General features: G+C 40.7%; 1 protein-coding gene across 4 annotated transcripts in view; it reads right to left on the reverse strand.

The window, feature by feature from the left end:
* LOC148149819 (serine/threonine-protein kinase DCLK1) overlaps positions 1 to 23559 on the reverse strand; it is a 349709-nt gene that overhangs the window by 12702 nt on the left and 313448 nt on the right. For 2 of the 4 annotated variants that reach the window (XM_087988259.1, XM_087988261.1), the window contains one exon: positions 22244 to 22317. The exons of the other annotated variants lie outside the window; for them this stretch is intronic. In XM_087988259.1, coding sequence (XP_087844385.1) covers positions 22244 to 22317 — 74 coding nt within the window. The remainder of the gene's footprint in view (positions 1 to 22243; positions 22318 to 23559) is intronic. 4 annotated transcript variants of the gene reach the window in all.

Genomic DNA, 23559 nt, shown 5'->3' on the forward strand with positions numbered 1-23559 from the left:
AGGATTCTACATGCCCTGGAAAAGAACTTACAGGTGGTGGTTTTCCCATGCATCTTCTGTCCTCATCCTTCTGGACAGCAAAAGTAATTGGTTTGATTGTGCTGTCACAGGAGCTTTCATGAGGTGCTCCAATATGTTTTGCAGATTGTAAATACTATTGCAACTGTGTTGGGTGGAGTGAATGTTATCATGGTAAATAAAGTGCCAATCTGCTTTATAGTGCTTCTTGAATTTTGTTAGAGCTCCTCTCAGCCAGGCAAGTGGAGATTATACATAAATATTGTTTTGTGAAAATGCACTGATGATAACTTCACATTCCCTAGTGGAAGAACTGAATTTCAACTTCATTATAATCTGCAGTTACAAATTAGTTGAGTCTTTATAAATTGGTATGGAGGTTTGAAGGGATGTGGTGCCATTGCAGTATCCCTATCTCTGGACTAGAAGGTCAGGTATAAGTCCCACTTGCTCCAGAGGAATGTCATAACATGTCTGAACAGGTCAATTAAAAAAATTAGTATGTTATATCTGGGAAGGGATAGGTTATTGGTGTATTGTTCAAGGCGAGTATAGTTAATAATGAGGTATTGGTCTGAAATACACCACAGAGTAGGACAGAATAATGTTGGAAGAGACAAAGTAAAATACTGTAAACTGAATTAATATACGAAAGCAATTGTGTTTGCTGGAACAATTCCCTGCAAATTTACCATGACATTTTCTTGTATTTTGAAAAGTGTCAAAAAAAACTATTGGCATTCACATCTATTTTCCCAAACAATGCACCATGTTTTGAATAAGTAGGATATGACTGACTACTATTTGTAAAATAATTACAAAAACAAGTAATTCTGTTGTAAAGAGGGCAAACTTCATTCCAGCTGAAAATGTGTTGCTGGAAAAGCGCAGCAGGTCAGGCAGCATCCAAGGAGCAGGAGAATCGACGTTTCGGGCATGAGCCCTTCTTCAGGAATGAGAAGAGTGTACCAAGTAGGCTAAGATAAAAGGTCGGGAGGAGGGACTTGGGGGAGGGGCGTTGGAAGTGCGATAGGTGGAAGGAGGTCAAGGTGAGGGTGATAGGCCAGAGTGGGGGTGGGGGCAGAGAAGTCAGGAAGAAGATTGCAGGTTAGGAAGGTGGTGCTGAGTTTGAGGGTTGGGACTGAGACAAGGTGGGGGGAGGGGAAATGAGAAAACTGGAGAAAGATGCCATGAAACATGTGATAAATCCCTGAGCATGTTTTCCCCAAAAATGAGGAGCATGTTCTCATGCATGGCTTCAATTTCAGTGTGCCCTCATCCTTCATTAAACAGGACGAGGTGTTTGCTGCATTCAAATTCCTTCATTACCAGTTCTCATTACAAACTAGCATCTAACAAGGATGCTGAGACCCAGAAAGCAAACCCAGCAGATCTGGCACAGACATCTTTTGGAACAACTAACCTCTTGATCGATTTTCATCTGCATTGCAAACTTCTGGTAGTGTGGCATAATTTCAAAGCATGCCTAATTACATATATGTAAACCCAAGAAAGGAATTGGAATTTACATACTCAACAAATGTGACTACAGCAAAATAAAGCTGGGCCCAATGATGTTTCCAAATTTATACCCGAAGGACTTGCCATGACACATGATCATGCAATCATACCCAAGGGCAAGTTGCAGAAGTGCTTGTTGGACTTGCATTAAGAGTGCTAACCTCCAAGTGACATATATAACAAGGTGTGCATCATCCATGCACAAATGGGCTCCTCAAGACACCAAAAGTGATGTCCTTTTAAGCTTTATGTTATTTATAGCTGGGTCAGCACAAGAATTTTCCAAAGGCTATGAGCTGTTGCAACCGGGTTTAGATGAGTTTTCCACACAAACTGTGAGGATTATTCCTTCACCTTCATGAAGACCATTAATTTGAGAGCAATAACATGTCCATGTGTGCGTTTGACATTGCGAGCCTTTTACCAATGTATCACCCAATGAAGTCATTAACAGTATATCATGGCAAACAAGATGTGTCAACAGTTTCTGAATCTGTGTTCATCAAACAGTAGCTCCTGCAGGTGAGTTCAAATTCATTGGCACCACAGACACCAAAATAGTTGCTGCTGCCATTGAATTCCCTTAAGGTCAGCTGTTGACACTTGTGTCCATTACCAGGAGATGGACATCTTTGATGGAATCAGCACTCAAATTGGCCATTGAACGGAATTATCAAATGAGCTTCGTTGCCTCAATCTATTATGCTTTCCTTTATTGATCAGAGCATTGAGTGTAGCATAATGGCTCAGTGGTCAGCACTACAGCCTCTCAGCATCAGGGACCCAGGTTCGATTTCAGCCTTCGGAGTCTGTCTGTGTGGAGCTTGCACGTTCTCCCCATGTCCGTGTGGGTTTCCTCCGGGTGCTACGGTTTCCTCCCACAATCCAAAGATGTGCAAGTCAGGTGGATTGGCCATGCTAAATTGCACATAGTGTTAGGTGCATTAGTCAGAGGGAATTGGGTCTGGGTGGGTTACTGTTTGGAAGGTCAGTGTGGACTTGTTGGGCCAAATGGCCCACCTCCACACTGTAGTTAATTTAATCTATAGGAGTTGTGAGGTCATGTTGCAGCTGTACAGGATATTGGTTAGGCCACTTTTGAAATATAGCGTGCAATTCTGGTCTCCTCCCAATCAGAAGGATGTTATAAAACTCGAAAGGGTTCAGACAAATGGGGCTAGATTAGTTTAGGATATCTGGTCGGCAGGGATGCGTTAGACTGAAGGGTCTTTTTCCATGCTGTACATCTCTACGTTTCTATAACTCTATTACTTGAGAAATTTGCGAAAAGGTTCTCTACCATTAATTAGCTAAAGTCTATGGTCAATTGAAGTATTACAATTCTTAAAGTTCCACACAATACAAGATAAATTTTATTGGCAATCTTGTGAATAGACCATAAGATATAGGGGCAGAATTAGGCCATTTGGCCCATTGAGTTTGCTCCACTAGTCGATCATGACTGATATGTTTCTAAATCCCATTCTCCTGCCTTCTTCCCCTAACCTTTGATCCCCTTACTAATCAAGAATCTATCTATCTCTGTCTTAAATATACCCAATGATTAAGCCTTCAAAGCCTTCTGTGGTAGTGCCTTTCCCAGATTAACCACAGTTTGGTTGAATAAGTTCCTCCGCATCTCCATTCCAAAGAGTCACCTTTTCACCCTGAAGCTGTGCCCTTAGGTCCTAGTATCTCCTATTAGGGCCTACTCTATCTAGGCCCCTCAGTATTCTTAAGTTTTAAGCTGATTCCCCCACCTTATCCTTCCAAACTTTGAGTACAGGTCCAAAGTCCCCAAATGCTCCTCAAGTGACAAGCCCTTCATCCCAGAATCATTCTTGTAAACCTCCTCTGGACCCCCTCCGAGGTGAACACATCCTTCCTTAGATACGGTGCCGAAAATGCTCACAATATTCCAAATGTAGTCTGAGCAAGCCTTCTAAAGCTTTAGCAGTACAGCCCTGGCTCTTGTAATTTAGGCCTCTTGAAATAAATGCTAAAATTCCATTTTCCTTCCTGACTGCCAACTGCATCTGCAAGTTAACTATAAGAGAATCATGAATTAGGATTTCTCAGTCCCTGTGTGCTTCAGATTTTCAAAGCTTTTCCCCATTTAGTAAACCGTCCATGCCTCTATGATTCTGGCAAAGTGCATAACGTGATTCATTCCTACATTGTATTTTATATGTCACTCTCCTAGCCTATCCAAGTCCTTCTGTAGCCTCCCTGCTTCCTCAAGACTATCTGTCCCTCAATCTAATTTTGTGTCATCTAAAACTTAACAACAATGCTCTCCATTCCTTCATCCAGATCATTAACATAGTTATGGTGCCAACACTGACCCATTCTAAAAAAGACCCCTTTATCTTCACTTTCTGCCTTCTGTCAGTTAGCCAATCCTTGATCCAAGCTAACACTACGAGCTCTTACTTTATTGAGCAGCTTTTGAAATGTGAAATTTGGCACCTTTGGAATTCCAATACATCACTGGTCCCCTTTGCCTAACTTGTTGGTTAACTCCTCAAAGAATTCTAACAGACTTGTGAGGCATGACCTCTTCTTGATGAAGCTGTGCTGAGAAAATCAATTTTACTCAGAATGTCAAAGTACTCCACAATCTCATCTTTAATAATGGACTCTAAAATCTAACCAATGACTGAAGTCAGGATAACCAGTCTATAATTTCCTGTCCTCTGATTCCTTTCCTGCTTAAGCAGGGATTTACGTTAGCCACTTTCCAGTTCTCTGGGACCCTTCCTGACTGGAGTGATCCCTGTAAGATCACCACCAATGCCTCCACAATCTGGGCGGCACGGTGGCACAGTGGTTAGCACTGCTGCCTCACAGCACTGGAGATCCGGGTTCAATTCCCGCCTCAGGCGACTGACTGTGTGGAGTTTGCACGTTCTCCCCATGTCTGTGTGGGTTTCCTCCAGGTGCTCCGGTTTCCTCCCACAATCACAAAGATGTGCAGGTCAGGTGAATTGGCCATGCTAAATTGCCCGTAGTGTTAGGTAAGGGGTAAATGTATGGGTGAGTTGCGCTTCGGCGGGTCAGTGTTGACTTGTTGGGTCGAAGGGCCTGTTTGCACAATGTAATGTAATCTAATCTAATCTCCTCAGCTATCTCCTTCAGAACCCTGGGGTGTAGTCCATCCAGTCTGGATGATTTATCCACCTTCAGACATTTCAGCTTACCCTTAGTAATTGCCACGACACTCACTTCTGCCCCCAGACTCTCTTGAAGCTCTGGGATTTGGTGGTGTCTTCCACTGTGAAAACCGATGCAAAGTATCTATTCAGGTCCTCCAACAATTCTTAGTTTCTTATTATTACTTCTCCAGCCTCATTTTCCAGTGGTCTAATGTCCACTCTTGTCCACTCTTACATTTTATACATCTAAAAAATGACTTGCAGTTTTTTTTATATTCGCTAATAATATTTCATTTTCTGCTCCTTTTTTCAGTTTTACTCTTCTGGTTATTAAAGACTTCCCAAACCTTTGGCTTCCCACTAACCTTCACCACATTATATTCTTTTGCTTTTGCTTTTATGCTGTCCCTCACCTGCCTTTTCTCCCTGTACTACTTTTCTTCTTCCTTGGGATGAATTTCTGCTGTTGCCTCCTGAATTACCCTCAGAAACCCCTGCCATTGCTACTCACTACATTCCCTGCTAGGCTGACCTTACAATTTACTCAGACTAGCTCCCATATTTCTTTGTTGTTGCCTTTACTCAATTGTAATGCCATATCTATTCTACCTTCTCCATCTCAAACTGCAGAGTGAATTCTATATTAAGGTCACAGCCCCCTAGGGGATCTTTCACCTTAAGCTTCCTAATCAAGTCTGCCTCATTACACATCACCAAATCCATAACTGCCTGTTCCCTAGTGGGCTTTCCCACAAGCTGCTCTGAAAAAAACATCTTGTAGACATTCCACAAATTCCTTTTCTTAGGATCCACTACCAACTTGATTTTCACAGTCTCTATTGAAGTTCCCCATGAATATTATAACTGTGCCTTTCTTACATGCATTTTCTATCTCCTGATTTATTTTCTTCCCCATATCCTGGCTACTGCTAGGAGGCCTGTACATAACTCCCATCATGTTTTTTTTCCTTTGCAGTTCCTGAAGTCTACTCACACAGATTTTACATATTCTAACTCTATACTGCTTTTTGCTATCAATTTAATTCCATTTTTGCAAGGTTTGTGAAGGTTTGTAGCTCAGGTTGAGGTTTAGGGTGTAGGTTTGCTCGCTGAGCTGTAGGTTTGATATCCAGACATTTCATTACCTGGCTAGGTAACATCATCAGTGGCGACCTCCAAGTGAAGCAAAGCTGTTATCTCCTGCTTTCTATTTATATCTTTCTCCTGGATGGAGTTCCTGGGATTTGTGGTGATGTTATTTCCTGTTCGTTTTCTGAGGGATTGATAGATGACATCTAGATCTATGTGTTTGTTTATGGCGTTGTGGTTGGAGTGCCAGGCCTCTAGGAATTCTCTGCCATGTCTTTGCTTAGCCTGTCTCAGGATAGATGTGTTGTCCCAGTTGAAATGGTGGTTTTTCCTCATCCGTGTGTAGGGCTACGAGGGAGAGAGGGTCGTGTCTTTTTGTGGCTAGCTGGTGTTCGTGTATCCTGGTGGCTAACTTTCTTCCTGTTTGCCCTGCGTAGTGTTTGTGGCAGTCCTTGCATGGAATTTTGTAGATGACGTTGGTTATGTCCATGGGTTGTACTGGGTCTTTTAAGTTTGTTAGTTTTTGTTTGAGAGTGTCGGTGGGTTTGTGTGCTACTAGGATTCCGAGGGGTCTTAGTAGTCTGGCTGTCATTTCTGAAACGTCTTTGATGTATGGTAAGATGGTTAGGGTTTCTGGCTGTGTTTGGTCTGCTTGTCGTGGTTTGTTCTTGAGGAATCTGCGCACTGTATTTTTTGAGTATCCGTTCTTCTTGAATACGTTGTATAGGTAGTTCTCCTCTGTTTTCCGAAGTTCGTCTGTGCTGCAGTGTGTGGTGGCTCATTGGAATAGTGTTCTGATACAGCTTCGTCTGTGCTGCCGTGTGTTGGGATGGCTGCTGGTGTAGTTAAGTATTTGGTCAGTGTTTGTCGGTTTCCTGTATACGCAAGTTTGTAGTTCTCAGTTGTCCTTTCTTTCGATTGTGACGTCCAGGTTGTCGGTTTCTTCCTCCTTGGTGAAGTTTATGCCTGTGAGGGTGTTGTTGATGATGTTGAATGTCTCTTCTATCTTGTTTCGTTTTGTGATGACAAAAGTGTCATCTACGTAGCGGACCCAGATTTTTGGTTTGATGGTTGGTAGGGCTGTTTGTTCTAGTCTTTGCATTACCACTTCTGCTATGAATCCTGATAATGGAGATCCCATGGGTGTGCCATTGGTTTGTTTGTAGAGTATGTTGTTGAAAGTGAAGTGGGTGGTGAGGCACAGGTCTACTAGCTTCATGATGTTTTTGTTGGTAATGTGATTGATGGTGGTTGGGGTATGTGTGATGGTCTCTTCTAAAAGTGTGGTAAGTGTTTCCTTTGCCAGGTCGATGTTGGTGGAGGTGAACAGTGCTGTTACGATAAATGAGATCATTGCTTCGTCTTCCTCTATTTTGTTATTTTTGATGATTTTTAGTAATTCCTGGGTGGAGTGGATGGAGTGCTGTGACTCTTCTACTAGGTACTTCAGTCTTGCATGTAGTTCTTTGGCCAGTCTGTAAGTTGGTGTTCCGGGTAGTGAGACTATGGGTCTGAGGGGGGCTCCTGGTTTATGGATTTTTGGTAGTCCGTAGAATCGTGGGGTGTTGGTCCTATCGGGTTTCATTTTCTGGAATTCCATTTCTTATTAACAAGGCAACTCCATCCCTTCTGCCCATCTGTCTGTCATTTCAATGTGTATAGTTGGATACTTAGTTCTCAGCCCTGATCCCTTTGCAGCTACATGCCTCTGATTCCATGACATAGTACCCCCTAATTTCAATCTGCGCCACAAGCTCATTTACCTTATTTCACATATTGCATGTTTAAGTCTCAGTCATGCCTTGATTTTCCTGCTTCTCATAATTATCTCCTAATCCGCTGTGCCTGAAATTAGGTTCCTGACATTTTCAATATTCTCTGCTATTATTTCTTCTGAAAACTTTAGTAACCTCATCCCGGCCCTCTACTCTTTTAGCCTTTTTCATACTTTTCCATGCAAGTGAATTCATCCTCCACCTATTTCAAGTCCTCCCTCCTTCCCCAGTACTGGTGCCAATGTCTCATGAATTAGACACCCTTACTCTCACACTAATTTTTGAGCCATGTGTTCACCTCTTTAATCTTGTTGAACCTTTGCCAATTTACTCGTGGTTCAGGTAGTAATCCAAAGCATATTACCTTTCAGGTTCTGCTTTTCAATTTTGCTCCTGGCTACTCATATTCCCTCAGCAGAACCTCTTTCCAACTTCTACCTAGACTGTTAGTACCCACATGGACCATAACAACTGGATCTTTCTCTTCCCACACCAAGTTCCTCTGCACCCAGTTGTAATATTCTGAACCCAGGCACGAGGCAAGCAACACAGCTTTTGGGGCTTTCTATCTTCCCCTGACTATACCATCCCCAATTATAACTACATTTCTCTTTTCTCCCCCATCTTGAATGGCTCTCTTTACCATGGGTGCTATGGTCAGTTTGCTCATCCTCCCTACAGCCCTCACTCTTATCCACATAGGGAGCAATATTCCCAAACCTGTTAGACAAAGTTCAAGGACTGAGGCTTCTTCAGCATGACCTCCTGAATCCCTCTACCTGCCTTGCTTGTAGTCACAGTCTCCTGACCCTGACAACTGACTGAATTCGAGGTAGTTAGCCTAAGGACTGCCTCCTGAAACACAGCATCCAGGTAACTTTCCCTCTCCCTCTCCCTCTCCCTCATACCTCAATGTTCAAAGCTCAGATTCTAGCTTATCAAATCAGACCTAGAGTTCCTTAGGTAACCAACACTTGTGATCACTAGGAACCACAATACAGTCCACCAGCTCCCATGTCATGCAGGTACAACACATCACCTGGCCCTGCACCTCTATTTTATTTACTTAGTATAAAAATTCCTACTGATCTTTTTCGCTTTTAGTCTGTAAATATTTCTCCCAATGACTTTCAGTCTGAAAATAATCTACAACATAGTCAAATTAACAGCTATTACCAACCAATGAACTTACAGTCTTCCTGTGATGTCACTACTTTGTGCTGGCCCCGATCCTGGGCTTCAACTTATCCTGTTAAAATAAAACTTCACGAGCTATGAGCCAAAAAAAACCAAAAAACATCTTCTCCCCTCTGCACCGAATTTCTACACTGCCTCCAAATTCCCCAAACTATGTCCTCACCTAGGCTGAGTCTCATTTCAGATGTAGTCTCCCTTTCCTGACCATGTTTTCACTGCTGGCCAGGCATCTGCTCTGATAAGCAGATGCTCTGCGGAGCGTTTCAGAGAACACCTCTGGGACACCCGGACCAACCAACCCAACCACCCTGTGGCTCAACATTTCAACTCCCCCTCCCACTCCACCAAGGATATGCAGGTCTTTGGACTCCTCCATCGCCAGACCACAACAAAATGACGGTTGGAGGAAGAGCGCCTCATCTTCCGCCTAGGAACCCTCCAACCACAAGGGATGAACTCGGATTTCACCAGTTTCCTCATTTCCCCTCCCCCCACCTTGTCTCAGTCAAATCCATCGAATTCAGCACCGCCTTCCTAACCTGCAATCTTCTTCCTGACCTCTCCGCCCCCCACCCCAGTCTGACCTATCACCCTCACCTTGACCTCTTTCCACCTATCACATTTCCGACACCCCTCCCCCAAGTCCCTCCTCCCTCCCTTTTATCTTAGCCTGCTGGACAAACTTTCCTCATTCCTGAAGAAGGGCTTATGCCCGAAACGTCGATTCTCCTGTTTCCTGGATGCTGCCTGACCTGCTGCACTTTTCCAGCAACACATTTTCAGCTTTCTCCGTGTAAGCCATACTAACAGATTGTATCAAATAATATATTCTGCTTTTCATGCACATTGGGTAGCATTCAAATTATGCTCAACCAGCTCTCAGTTACAAGTGTTAGAAACCATGTCCAGCATTAGATGGTGATTCTGCTATTCAACAACTTTTTTTAGAATAATCTGGACAGTACTAATGATTACACTGTAAGTATGTAAGTAAAAGAAATTTGTGAAAACGTTGCATTCCCATGGCAAAATTGTGACCAATCACAGTCTGACTACCATGTCTGACAACCAAAATCAACAGCTAACTGTTCTTGCTGCATCTCCATGCTTGCTGTGGCCCAGCCAATGGGCAACCTCTTCTCATTCTGTATAAATCGGTGTCCTTTTTCATGACAAAAAGTTTCAACTTCATGTCTCCTTTAGCAATGTTTAAATTCATGCAAGCTAAGATGTGCTGTCAGGTGACATCAATGGTAGTTTGGTTGTATCGCCACAGTCTTACCAGACCATAGGGGCTGCTCTCTTATTAGAGAGAAGCAACTGGTGGTGATTTAACCTGAGGGCCACCAGACCTCAGGCAAAGAAAGAGGCTGAGAAGGAGAGACCTTCATGGTAACCTCAAACCGGTGATGGGAATTAAACCCATGCTGTTGGCATCACCACCAACAATCCAGCCAACTGAACTAAACCAATTCCCCTATGGTAGTAGCTGGTATTAGGTGAGAAGATCCAACAAATAGCTTGGAAACATATGCTAGTCATGGGCTTCCCTTCAAAAATCTTAGATCAGAAGCTAGTACAAATTGAACTGACCATTTATGTTTATGGATTTGTTTAAGTTAAACACAACAAAACAAGTAAAGTATTTGGATGAATTTGGTGCCCAGTTTTTCATCCGATCTTGTAAGCACAATGCAAAGACCAGAGATGAATGTAATGAGCAACTGCGCCAAGCATTCATAAAACTAACACTTGCTCAATGCCTTGATCACATCTGTGATATCAACTGGTGTTAAAGTGTGTGCCAAAGGAAAGAGAGTGATGTGAACAAATGTTTTCCAGCCATTTAACCAATTTAGCCTACAGGCAAAATACACAAGAAGGTGTAACTGAAAGGCTCCCCTTAGGATGGCATGATGGCTCAGTGGTTAGCACTGCTGCCTCACAGGGACCCAGGTTCAAATTAACCCTTTGGTGACCACCTGTCTGGAGGGGTTTGCACATTTTCCACGTGTCTGCATGGGTTTCCTCCTGGTGCTCTGGTTTCCTCTCTCAGTCCAAAGATGTGCAGGTTATGTGGAATGGCTATGCTAAATTGCTCATAGAATCCAGGAATATGTAGGTTACTAAGCAATGTGAAATGCAGGGTTATGCTCTTTAGGGGGTCAGTGTGGACTCAATGGGCCAAATAGCCTGTTTCCACACTGTCGGGATTCTATGACTTTTACTCCCTCCTTCACATTTGGTGCTTCCTTGTGCCACTGCCATTCCACCTTGCTCCCCCCAGCCAACAATGCCATTCATCAAATATAGCCCTATTGCATTTCCGTGAAGAATTAAAAGATTTTACTGATCAAATATGGGAAGCATGCTTTTAAAAATCCTGGTGAACAAAATTAGATGCTTAAAGATGATTTCTGATGCTGCCAGATCTTACTTAATGTAATTTTAATTTGCAAAGTAAGCACACTTGCAAAAATGTAATATATTTTTCATTTGTTTAGTCGGACATTTGCACTGTGGTTAGCACTCCCAAAGAGCATTGGAAGCTGGACCAGTTACTAAGCATAATCAAGTAAGTGCATTTTAGATGTAAAATAAGAAAAAGCACACTTTAATTTTAACCAGAAAGTCCAGACTGTGCCTATTCATATTGATTTCAACATTTGCACAGCTTTGTAATAACTGCATCTTGTTTATTTCAAACAAATAAAAGTTCTTCTATGCCTCTTTTATGTCTTATCACTGTGCTGAAAATGTCTTGAAATAACAATAACATGCCAGATACCCCACAGCCACAGAAATGAGAATTATTTTTATTGTACGTTACTGATAATCTTTCTTTGGAAGACAGGAGCAATAATGTTTGACTGGTAATGTTAGTTCCTAGCCACTGTCACAGGTCAGAGGCAATTAACTAAATCTCCTAAAAGGTACAGTACAAGTGCATATTATTCCTGATGTTGCTGGGAGGTTTGTGTTCATTGTGGGCACAGCTATCAGTTTCAAAAATACCAATATTCTGCAGGTTGAAGGGGAGTCCATAAATACCTGAATGTTTAGGAATGCATATGGTAATAATAATCATTTAAGAGTGGCTTTAAATGGCTCTTAAAATGATAAGAATGATGGAGTTTAATCTCTGTAAACCATACTTCAATATGGCCTGAGGGCCAATCCTAAAATGTTTCTTCCCCTTGTATCTTTTGTGGTTATACTACTCTGTACATAACAACTGAGCTCTTTTGGATTAATTGTGGTTTGGTTACACTGAAGGAGTGGTGTACTGTTGGACATATCATCTTTTTAGAATAGAAGAAAAGGTGACTTCTCAATTGCCACTTAGATGGATGAAAAGACCCCCATGGCATGATTTAAAGAAAAGCAAGGGAGATCTCCTGGTGTACTTGTCAATATTCATTCCTCAATCAATATCACTATGATAAACATTCAATTACCTTTATTTAATTACCTGTTTGTGGGTCTTACTGTGTGAAAATTAGCTGGCACACTTCTTACAACAATGACTTGCTTCAAAAACTACTACTTTGCTCATTCAGTGCCATTACTTCCACGTTCCCTATTAGTTTTGTCAAAATCTTTGTTTCTCGTGATAGAGGCTGTTACATAACCTTTCCTCCCACGAGCACCTTGCTTATTTGTTAGCCTGAGATGCGTTTAGTGCCCTGTAAATGATTGATGTAAAATATCACGAGGAACAAAGATTTTGACAAAATTAATGTGACAGACGGCACAGAAGTCACCGGGTCCTGATGAGATGGTCTTTTTCTAAATATTTAAACAAATGGGCTGCAGAGATAGTGGAAGCATTGGATGAGATACTCTAGAACTCACTAGATTCTAGGAGGGTGCCACTGGATTGGAAACTACTAATATGGTGCTTCTGTTCAAGAAGAGAGATAGACAGAAATAAAGATACAATAGACCAGTTAACCTAACATTTGTCATTGGAAAATTGGTAGAGTACATTATCCAGTAAGAAATAGCAAGGCATTTAGAAAAGCTCAACGTAATCAATATGTTTTGTGAAAGGGAATCATGTTTGACCAATTTTCTAGAGTTCTTTAAGGATATAACAAGAAGAATTGATAAGGGGAACTAATAGATATACAGTATTTGGACTTTCAGAAGGCACTCTATAAGATGCCATATGAAAGAGTATTGCTCAAGATAGCAACTCATGTCTTGGGGGTAATATCTCAGAATGGATTGAGGATTAGTTAACATACAGAAACTAGAGAGTCCAAATTAATGGTCTTTTTTGGATTAGAAAGATGTTTAACTAGTAGAGTGCCACAAGGATCAATCCTAGGGTCTCTATTTACTATCTACCTTATATACTCAAGTAGTAGTCAACTTTTTTTGACTACTTTTTAAGGTTAAATGTATGGGTTCGACTATTACATAGATACTACTTTTGAGGCGCTAAAAGTCATGCCCTTCAAAATTCATATTATTAACAGAATGCTAACTGATCTCTGAACGAATAAAGAAAAAAAATGACTTATGGTAATTCTGAAAACCCGGAGTGGAGCTATTCAGCCAGCAGATTGGAACACGGGGATTGGAGTGGAACAACCGGCAGATGGAAAGCTGGAGCAGAATGTGACAGCAGGCACACTGACTCATAAACATTGATCGGTTATCTGTGAATAACTAGGGCTGACTTTTACATAAGATATGTGGAAAATTCCAGGTTATTTGGCCAAAAGTGGGGGGGGGGGGTCGACTTTTACATGAGATTGACTATTACTAGAGTATATACGGTATATTGATGACTTGGAGGAGAATGAGGCAGAGTATAGTGTATCCAAATTTACTGAAGATAAATAAAGTAGATGGGTTTATTGTGACAAGAACATAATGACTTGGCAAGAGGATAGAGATAGGTTGAGTGAATGTGCAAAACTTGGCAGATGGAGTTTAATGTTGGAAAATGTGAGGTCATTCACATTGGTAGGAAGAATCAAAAGGCACTAAATGGAGAGAAACTCCAAAAAAGGTGCCGTGCAGAGGGATTTGGGTGATCTGGTGCATGAAATACCAGAAATTACCATGCAGGTACATCAATTAATTAAGTAGATGGACTTTTAGGAAAGAACAAGGGGTGATCTTATTGAACCATATAAGGTTCTGAGGAGCCTGGACAGGGCTGAGAGTGACAGTGAGAAATGACCAATCTCCAACAAGGGGACATGGTTACAAAATAAGGGGACACTCCTTTAAGACTGGAGTGCGAAGTCATTTCTTCTCCCATAGGGGTGAAATAAGTGTTTTACTTTGCTCCACCCATTTTCCGACCCTATTATTATGCACTAAGCCTGCACAAAAGATTGCAGATTTTATTTGAAAATTAAGATATTAGCTTTATATAAGTTCTTTATCATGTTCAAAATGCTATGTTGACAATTTTCATTTTATAGGGCAATAATTGTTCAATTTGACTTATTTCAAGGTCACCGTTCATTTTTCTGATAGTATGGATTCAGTGCAAACACTGTAATTAATTCAGAATGAATTGCCAAAAGTATAAAATCAATAATTCAATTGAAATATTGAAAATTCAGTAGGTTTATGAGCGTAGCACCTTTTAATTCCTTTGCTTCATGCAGCCATTGTTTTATTTATAAAATGTTCAAAAATGAGTGTAAGATCAAAACACAACTGTTCTTGATTATTTTCCAGTTTGTTGTGTACAAACTATGACTTTGACTTTCCTCTTAGCTGATCTGTGAAGAAACTTCAGTGTTGAAACAGTGAAGTATTGTCAGCAAAACTCACTTGTGGAAAATCAGATATGATCTATCGATGCTGGGAGTCTTCTCAGCAAATGGCTCAATAGCCCAAAACAAAGAGTTCTCAGTTTACTTATAAGCAATCTCCAAGAGAGGCCACTCCCACTGGAGGGACATGGTCATGTTGGATTATCAGTAGAATTATTTTTGCATAAATCAGTTGATATAATTGTCAGCTATTAGTTGGCAGCTAAGCAATTTAACTCGCTTTATCAGTCTTTCACTTGGGACATAAAAATATCTTGCAGGGTATGGATTACTGACTTTGTCAATTTGATTGTGAGGTATGAATTGAATTTGTAATTTAATCAGTGCAATTTAGCAATGATTTTTGATCCATTATATTTATGTTTTGAATGAATGAAATTCATGGGGAGAATGGCTTTATCCCAGCAAATTAACCAGGAGGAATAAGGAATACATTTGCAAAAGTTTATGAATGATGATTATTGTGAGTAATCCCAGAGAAAACATTTTGTTAAGAACTAACAATAGGGAAAAGTACTATGGATGAACCAATAAGCAAGCCAAACAAAAGTTAGTCATCCTCGACCCAGAGGGACTGACAAAGAAGAAATAAGTAATGATTAAGCAAGCAGATAGTTATAGAGGTCAATGTCTTTAAATATATTAAGGATGAAACTTAAGAGTAATTGCAGTTAAATTGGTGGACAGACTGAAATACAGACCAGAGAAAAATAAAGTGGTTTACATAATCCACCTTTTGGAATATCAGAGCAAAAAGAAATAACTCAAAGAAAAAAGAGGCTAATAGCCATTTGTATCACATGCTAACTTAAATTTGACTTATTACAATGTGGGAGAACTGGGCTATGAAATGATTGTGATGAGGTCAGCCAGGTGGACATAGCAGAGTATGAGTTCCCTGATTGGGGCTGTTAACCTGGTCTAATCAGGGGGCTGTGGCTGAAAGATATAAACAGAAGTGTCAGGGGTTCTGCTCACTCTAGCAGCTGGTTCAGTGCTAGCTGGACCAATGTCAAATACTATACATGTGTACAAAAAGGGGAACTTGGGGATTGGATACTGGCCTCTGTGGAGTTATTTCCACGGTGACGAGAGAAAAAAAAAATGCTCCTGAAGAAATCCACTCGCAACAGTCATCTTTGAGTTGGGTAAGCAATTCTAGCATCATGCTGTTATTTGAGAAGCTTGACTAGTTTGATCCTGCCGTCAAAGACTGGGCCCAGTATGTAGAAAGAATACATTTTGTTTTAAAGGGTAAATGATGCAGATGAAAAGCAAGGAATTATTCTCCTGACAGCTTGTGGACCTGCAATGTTTTCAGTTATTCGGAGTCTAACATTTCCTGAGGCACCAGATACTAACACCTTTCAAGAGTTGACAGATCTAGTTAAGCAATATTGCCACTCCAAGCCTCTTTTTATTCTGAGCAGTTTTACTCAGCAGTTCGAGAACCAGGGAAATCCGTGTCGGGATTTTTGATGAAGTTAAGACAACTAAAAGAGGCATGTGACTTTGGTTAACTCTTAATGAGATGCTAAGAGACTGTTTGGTATTTAGTATTAAAGGCGTAATCATGCAAAAGCATGTACACGCTGAAGCCCGACTGGACTTCAAACAGGCACTACAAGTGATTTTGTCATTAGAAAATGTGGCAAAGTGGAGCAAATGAGTTCCAGGGTTTGCTGATGGAAGTGGACATCCTCACCGGGGAGACTGAGCTTGGGGGACACCACTTGAGTGAAGGTGATTGCACAGCCTCATTCAGGACATATTCTGAGCAGAGGGACTTTAAAATCTCCACAGCAAAAGCCCAAACAAAGGCAAGCCTCAGCCAGTTGGTTAACATTTTCTTCAGGATCTGGGCCAGCAAGCCATCATTGTTGCTGCTACTGGTAAACAGATTCAAGACACTAGACTTGAATTGAGTTAGAGAACTCAAAAGCTGATATCCAGGAGTGTGCACACTCTAGAAAGCCCACCTACCTCTGGATTGGAACAGTCAAATTGCTTAGCAACATCCAAAGCAGAACCAATCAAAATTAATGTCTGGTTAAAAGGTCATCTGGTTCTAATGGAGGTTGATACCGATGCAGCTTTATCAGTGATTGCAGATGCAGTCTTTAAATACATTTGCTCTGGACTCCAGCCCTTAAGTTTGAGTAAGACCTTGGCAGGACCTATACCAGGGAATATTCACAGATTAAGGGTGCAACTTCAGTTCCAATCTCCTCTGAGAAGAAGCTGGTTCAGTTCCCGCTGATTGTAGTAAAAGGCTCGGGCCCAAGCTTGATGGAGTGAAATTGGTTGAGAAAGGTTCACTTAGATTGGCTGAACATTTTTCACCTAGTAAATAGCTGCCTGAGTGAAATAAATACCCAGAAGTTGTTTAGGAAGGTCTAGTGGCTATCAAAGGGACCAAAGCCATCTTGCATGTTGACCAGGAAGCAACTCCACAATTCTGCAAGGTCCGCCCAGTGTCTTTTGCCTTAAAAGTACAGGCAGAAATCAGGAGAATGGAAAGTGAAGGAATCATTAAGTCAGCCCACTTTGCAGAATGGGCAGCACCGGTCGTGCCAACTGTGAAGCCTGACGGCTCAGTTTGACTGTGTGGGGATTTTAAACAAATTGCATACCACTTCTTGCAGCTGGATAAATACCCAATGCCTTACATAAACGACATGTGCAAAGTTGGTGAGGGGGCTGTCCTTCACAAAGCTGGACATGAGCCATGCGTACCTACAATTGTGGTTAGATGAGGCTTCCTAGAAGTATGCTATGATTAATATCCATTAGGTCTGTACCAATATACGAGACTGCCATTTGGGATATTGTCATCCTGTCCTATTTTTCAGCAGACAATGGAGAATATTTTACAAGATCTACCTCAGGTTGCCATTTATCTAGATGACATGCTAACAACAGGGAAGACCAATAAAGAGCATTTAGTGAACATGGACATGGTCCTTAGAGTTTTCCCCAAGGTGGGTGTACACCCTAGAAGGGAAAAATGTATGTTCCAGTCACCCCAAGTGACCTACTTGGACTACCGTGTCAATAAGACTGAGTTATACCCATTGAAAGATAAAATGAGGGTGATCAAAGGTGCCCCGGCGCTCATGTCTGTACCTGAGCTTAGATCTTTCATTGGATTGTTGAATTATTATGGAAAGTTCATACGTAACCTGGCCTCCACCTTGGCACCCTTACATCATCTTCGATTGAAAAAAGGGGCAGTCTTGGAAGTGGTCTCGTAGCCAAGGTGTAATCTTTAGGGAATTGAAGCAGCAGCTATTGTCATCTGAGATGCTGGCACACTATGATCCCAAGTGAGATCTGATGCAGACATCCAACGCCCATCCGTACAGTATTGGGTAGTATTGACTCACAGATGGCCCAATGGAGAGGAATGTCCTATAGTGTATGTTTTCCAGATTTGGGCTGATGCAGAGTGCAAATACACCCAGATAGAAGGAAGGTTTGGCAGTCATCTGTGGTGCAAGGAAGTTTACCAATAACTTTTATGGATGCAAATTTATAACAGTAATAGTACACAAACCCTTACTATGGCTACTCAAAGAGGACAAGGCCAAGCTGCCTGTAGCTTTAGGTTTAATTCAACGGTCTCATTTTAAATGCATATAATTACAATTTGGAACACCGTCTGCAACTTCAATTTGCAAATGCAGATGCCTTCTGCCACCTCTCACTGGCAGACACACCACTGGAAGAGTCCATTCTGGTTTTAAACATTCTGGACACCCTTCCAGTCACCACTGATAACATCAGACTGTGGATGCAAAAAGATCTGATCCTGGCAAAACTAAAACAACTGGTTATGATGGGGGGAGCCAAAGGGCCATGAAAACCAGAACTGAAATCTTGCTGAACCCAGTGAAACTAGATCACCATAGCAGACAATACATTGTTATGGGGAGCAAGAGTGATTGTTCCAATGCAAGTAAAGGTCGCTGCCAGATACTGGATGAACTGGATGAACTCCACCAGGGTCATTCATGAGTTTTCAAAATGAAGGTGTTGGTGAGAAGTTATTTTTGTTGGCCAGGATTGGATGCCTTCAAAACTGCACTGGTGACGCAGGACCCAGCGTGCCAACAAAGACAAAAGTCACCACCAGCAGCTCCCCCACACTTGTGGGAATGGCCGGGTAAAGCCTGGACTCAGTTAATGTCGACTGTGCTAGCCCTTTCATGGGCTCAACGTTCTTAGTCATTGTGAACACCCACTCAAAGTAGTTGGACAGTCAGAGTTTATTCATCAAACACAGGGATGATGTTTGAAAAGCTGTGCACATCTTTTGTAATATATGGACTCCAGGAAGTATTGGTCACAGACAATCAGCCATCATTTACCAGCAGGGAATTCAAGCACTTCCTGAAGTTGAATGGTCTGACTTTGAATACAAGCTTAAAGAAACAGCTTACAGCTTCACTCCATAACAAACTGTCGTTGATCGGATTTGATTATTGGACCACTCTTCAGGCAACAGAGTTGATAATCAGCAGAAGACTCCATATCAGGTTAAACCAGATGTTCCTGGACCTGGGGAGGGGGGGGGGATTGAAACAACATCAGGAATGCCAATGCTGGACACAAAACTCCTCTAAACGACAGAGACAGTTTACTTCAGGGGATGGAGTTTGGTATTGAAACTACAGAAATGGTCTAGGACGGGTAAGAGGCATGGTTGATGTGAGGTCAAGTCCTGTGATGTACAAAGTTTGGGAGGTGAGGTGGTCTTGAGCAAGCATGTGGACCACACAAAAGCTGCAAACTCAGAAACAGGGCAGGAGCAAAACACACCCAGCCCCTCAGAATAGCCAGAAAGGCTGCCAGGACCCATGGGCTCTCCCTCACATTTAGTGTCAAAGAAACCTCGGAGTCTGAGATGGACATCGGCGGATGTCGCAGCCTCGACGTCTTTACCATCTGAAGATGAATTTCTTGCATACTCCTGGCATACACACCACCGATATCTGAAATTGAGTCAGAGGAACTGAATTTGGTGTGAAAATGCCCCAGTAGAGGCTACAAGAAAAAGAACAGGCCTATGTGCCCAGATATTGAGAAGGAGGGATGTAGTGATTATAATGAGGTCAGCCAGGTGGACCTCATAGAATATAAGTTCCCTGACTGGGGCTATTGACGTGGTTCAATCAGGGAGCACTGGCTGACAGGTATAAGCAGGAATGTCAGAGGTTTTGTTCATTGAGAGCTGGCTCTGAGGAAGCCGGACCAGTGTCACCCTTTATTTATGCACGTATAAATAAAGGGTGACTTGGTGTCAGGATTCTGGCCTCTGTGCAGTTATTTCAGAAAATAGCTATTGCATTAATCCATAAACAGAACTGACCAAAAAAAAATTTGAACAAATGACTTGAGAATTGAAGTGATTTCATTTCAGTGATTCATGGTTGTAAAGAGCTTTGTGACATCCTTAGGATGCAATTAGGTACTAAACAAATGCATATTCTTTCTTTCATAAGTTCTTTGTATGTATGTGACTGAATATATGCCCATACACAAAGAAAATGTTTCTGCTGCCTCCAAACATCAGAACTAATGGCAGGATTGCAAGCACATACTGATGATATGGGTACGCCAATCATCTTTCGATGTAGACTGTTGTCACCCACTTTTAGACTGTGGAGAATACTGCTATAAATAATACTGATTCTAAACATTGATGGTATCTATAAGAACTGTTATTATTTTGTATCCAGCCTGCAAGCATAAAATTCCATTCTAAATAGTAATTCATATCCTCTAGAATAACAGGACCTCTACAGTTAGGTCAACAAATACTTAACATTCAACCTTTACACTCAAATAAGATATGTATGGCAGTAAAACACAAGATGCTATTGTGAATGTGACAAGTGGCATTGACTGTGAACAATACAGAAGATGAAAAAGCAGTCTATATTAAAGTATAAATTTACCACAATGTACAATATTTACACTTACTGGGAGTAATTTGCACTGTTATTCAGTACTGGTAAAAAAACACTAATCTGGATTTTGTGGTTTTAAAAATGGTGAAACTGTCAATAATTGTTTATTGTTTTAACTCTGAAAAACTGATTGCAGCTTCTGGCTTCTACACTTCCACAATTAAATACCGATATAAAGAAGTTGCTGACAATGATTTCGCATTCCTCCAGAGGATCTGTTACGTTCTTGCAGATTGAAACAAATGGAAATTACTGATTTGATGTGAACTTCAACTTTTTTCTGCTATTAAGTGTTATTATAAAAACATTTTTTAAGATTACGCCTTGTCAAACAAAGTGAAATTTTTTTTTCAACAGTGTATACCATATCGAAATTACTGAACAACCTCTTTTGCTGAGAGAAACAGATTTTATATTTGTGGAATGGTTTATTTTTTAATGATTAGTTTCTTGCGGCTGCACTGCAACTGAAGCAGAAGGTGGTGCTTTTCTAAGTTGAATCAATTCCCAACCAAGCAAGTAAGTGGAGTATCAAACGTGAACCAATTTTTCAATTTTGAACAAAAGGTGAGAGACATCGAAAGAAACTGTGCTCAACCTGATTTGTATGAGATTTCCTGGATATTACTGTACAATCCTGAAATCAATTCTGGAAGAGTCACAGTCTACATCAGTCCTCTCTACCAGATGGTTGAGAGTAAATGGATTTGTGACAGATCCAATTCTAAACTGGAAGACATGAGTTTGGAAAAATACTGTACAGTCTAAAAGAAAGAAAAACCAAAATATAAAATTATTCATATTTAAAATAGAGTACAAGCCAATTATCAAATGGGATGTTCTACAAGCCAATAATGCAAGCCAGCTGGCTAAGACTGTGCCAGGATTGGCAATGAAAATAAGAGCCAAGTCTCCGGCTCAGTTGTTCACATTAAAAACCTAATTAGGATGTAGGGAGATGGATACACAAAAGGGCAAAGCTAAGACAGAAGCTATATAACAGGGAAAGTTATGCTTGACGTAATATGAGGATTTAGTTTTCTACCAATTCAAAAAGGAATATGAGAAGTGGAGCAGATTAACAAATGTAAATGTTTCAAAAGTGGGGAAAAAAACACCCTACTGGAGTATCTGACTGATTAAGTTCTTATTTGATCTACACAAATCATTCTTGGGCATGAAACTAGTTTATCACCAATCAGCAGCATGATATGCACCATGGCTGATTTTCTATTCGCTTGGCTTTAGTGCAAAAGAAAATAGGACACCATGTAAATTAGGTGGCCAATTCACTATCTGGCTGTTTTTCATCACCTGGCAAGGATCAGTTTCAACCCCTGCCCATCCCACCCTTCAACATACATCCACTTCCAGTACATGCAAAATACTGCAATAAGAACAGGCCGTCTCTTTTAACCTGATTACGGCTGTATTACTTTTCAGGTCCACATGTAAAATGATGAAAATTTAAGTTAAACATATATAAATTTGAATGGGTATAAGCTTGCAATGTCAGCGTGACTCATGGGTGGAAAATAAAATGAGTGGTTTGGTGTTTGTACATTGAAATGAGACTGATAAAGCAGCATATGGACTTGATAAATCAAAGGCACAGTTTTAGTTGCATAAACTGACAGCTGAAGTAAGGTTAATGGAGACTGCCAGCACGTTGTCATGGAAACACTGACTGTTGGCACTGCACCATTTCATACCTTATCCAATACATTCCTGGTTGCTGGTAGTAGTCCAATGACTCTGATCGGTTGATGGAAAACCCCTGGTCCAGCTGAGCAGAGAGAAATCGGCAACTCAGTGGATTGCCATTGTGTCCCCATACCCACCAGACCCATGACGAGACCAGCCTGCTACTTACTCATACAGGGCTACAGACATTAGTCTGGTAACATTTTACCAATTTCAAATTTACAAATATCGTCAAATTGCAGGTTTGGGAAAGTCTCGATGCTGCATTACTTAATTATAAATAACATGCAAATCTCACATAATATATAGTCTCTATAATGCTGTAACAAGCTGCAGTTTTAATTCTTAAAATAATTACAACCAGAGTCAATTACAACATAGCAGATTGATTTAGCAAATTTTATAATTCACACCATTTAAATTTGATTCATTTGATTCCATGGATCTATCACTTTGGTTCCATTTAATTTAGAATAATCTATGTACAGGAAATGATAGGGATTTTAAACAATTCAATAGTGTTCACAGTTTGATATGCAACAATATGCTGTCTGATTATTTTTTATACAGCTGCTTGTACCAAAATACTGTTCCAGGTTTAACAATACTTCTATGCACGGTTACCTTATTTTTCTAATTATATTTCTGCATTATATATTTCTTCTGCTTTTTAATCATTCCTTAATATCTTTTCTGTTATGATCATTAACCATCCTTTTCAAAATTGGCGACATGGAATACAATGAACTAGTGCTTAAAGGGTTAAGGTACTGGTACCAAGTACAAGCCACTCATTGTTAGCACAACAGTGGGCCTCTCACTTCCTAACTGCTGACCGTGGCTTTGAGGTTCCAGAGCTATTTGTCACTCTAACTCACTTGCTACACTTGGGTTTTACAATAAGAGTTCAAATATCAATGCTAAGGCAAAGAACATTGCCTTTGCTGTAATGACTTTTTATTTAAGAGGGAATGCAAGAGATGACTGGACATAATTGTCTCATATCAGCATTTCTCTTAATGGCTAAATATCCAGAACCTACAGCCTGGGATGTGTCACGCAATCAGTTTAAGAGTCTGTGGTTCATTGAGCATGAGGATGTGAAAAACACAGGTATAAAAACCATTTATAAATGCTGGCTCTGCCACTACATATTTCAAATTAAATTAAGGATTGCACACAGTTTGGTTATAACATCTAGCATTGATTTTAAAATACTGAATGAAATCTTAAATTATTTAAACATTTTATACATTAAAAACTGATGGAACTTTAATTAGTCTTAGGTCTAATACTTTATTAAAATTGCACACGTAACATGTAG

This window comes from Chiloscyllium plagiosum, unplaced genomic scaffold, assembly GCF_037043375.1.
Source record: "Chiloscyllium plagiosum isolate Xiang-an unplaced genomic scaffold, Cpla_swu_hap1 HiC_scaffold_6, whole genome shotgun sequence".
In the NCBI taxonomy this organism is placed as follows: Eukaryota; Metazoa; Chordata; class Chondrichthyes; order Orectolobiformes; family Hemiscylliidae; genus Chiloscyllium; species Chiloscyllium plagiosum.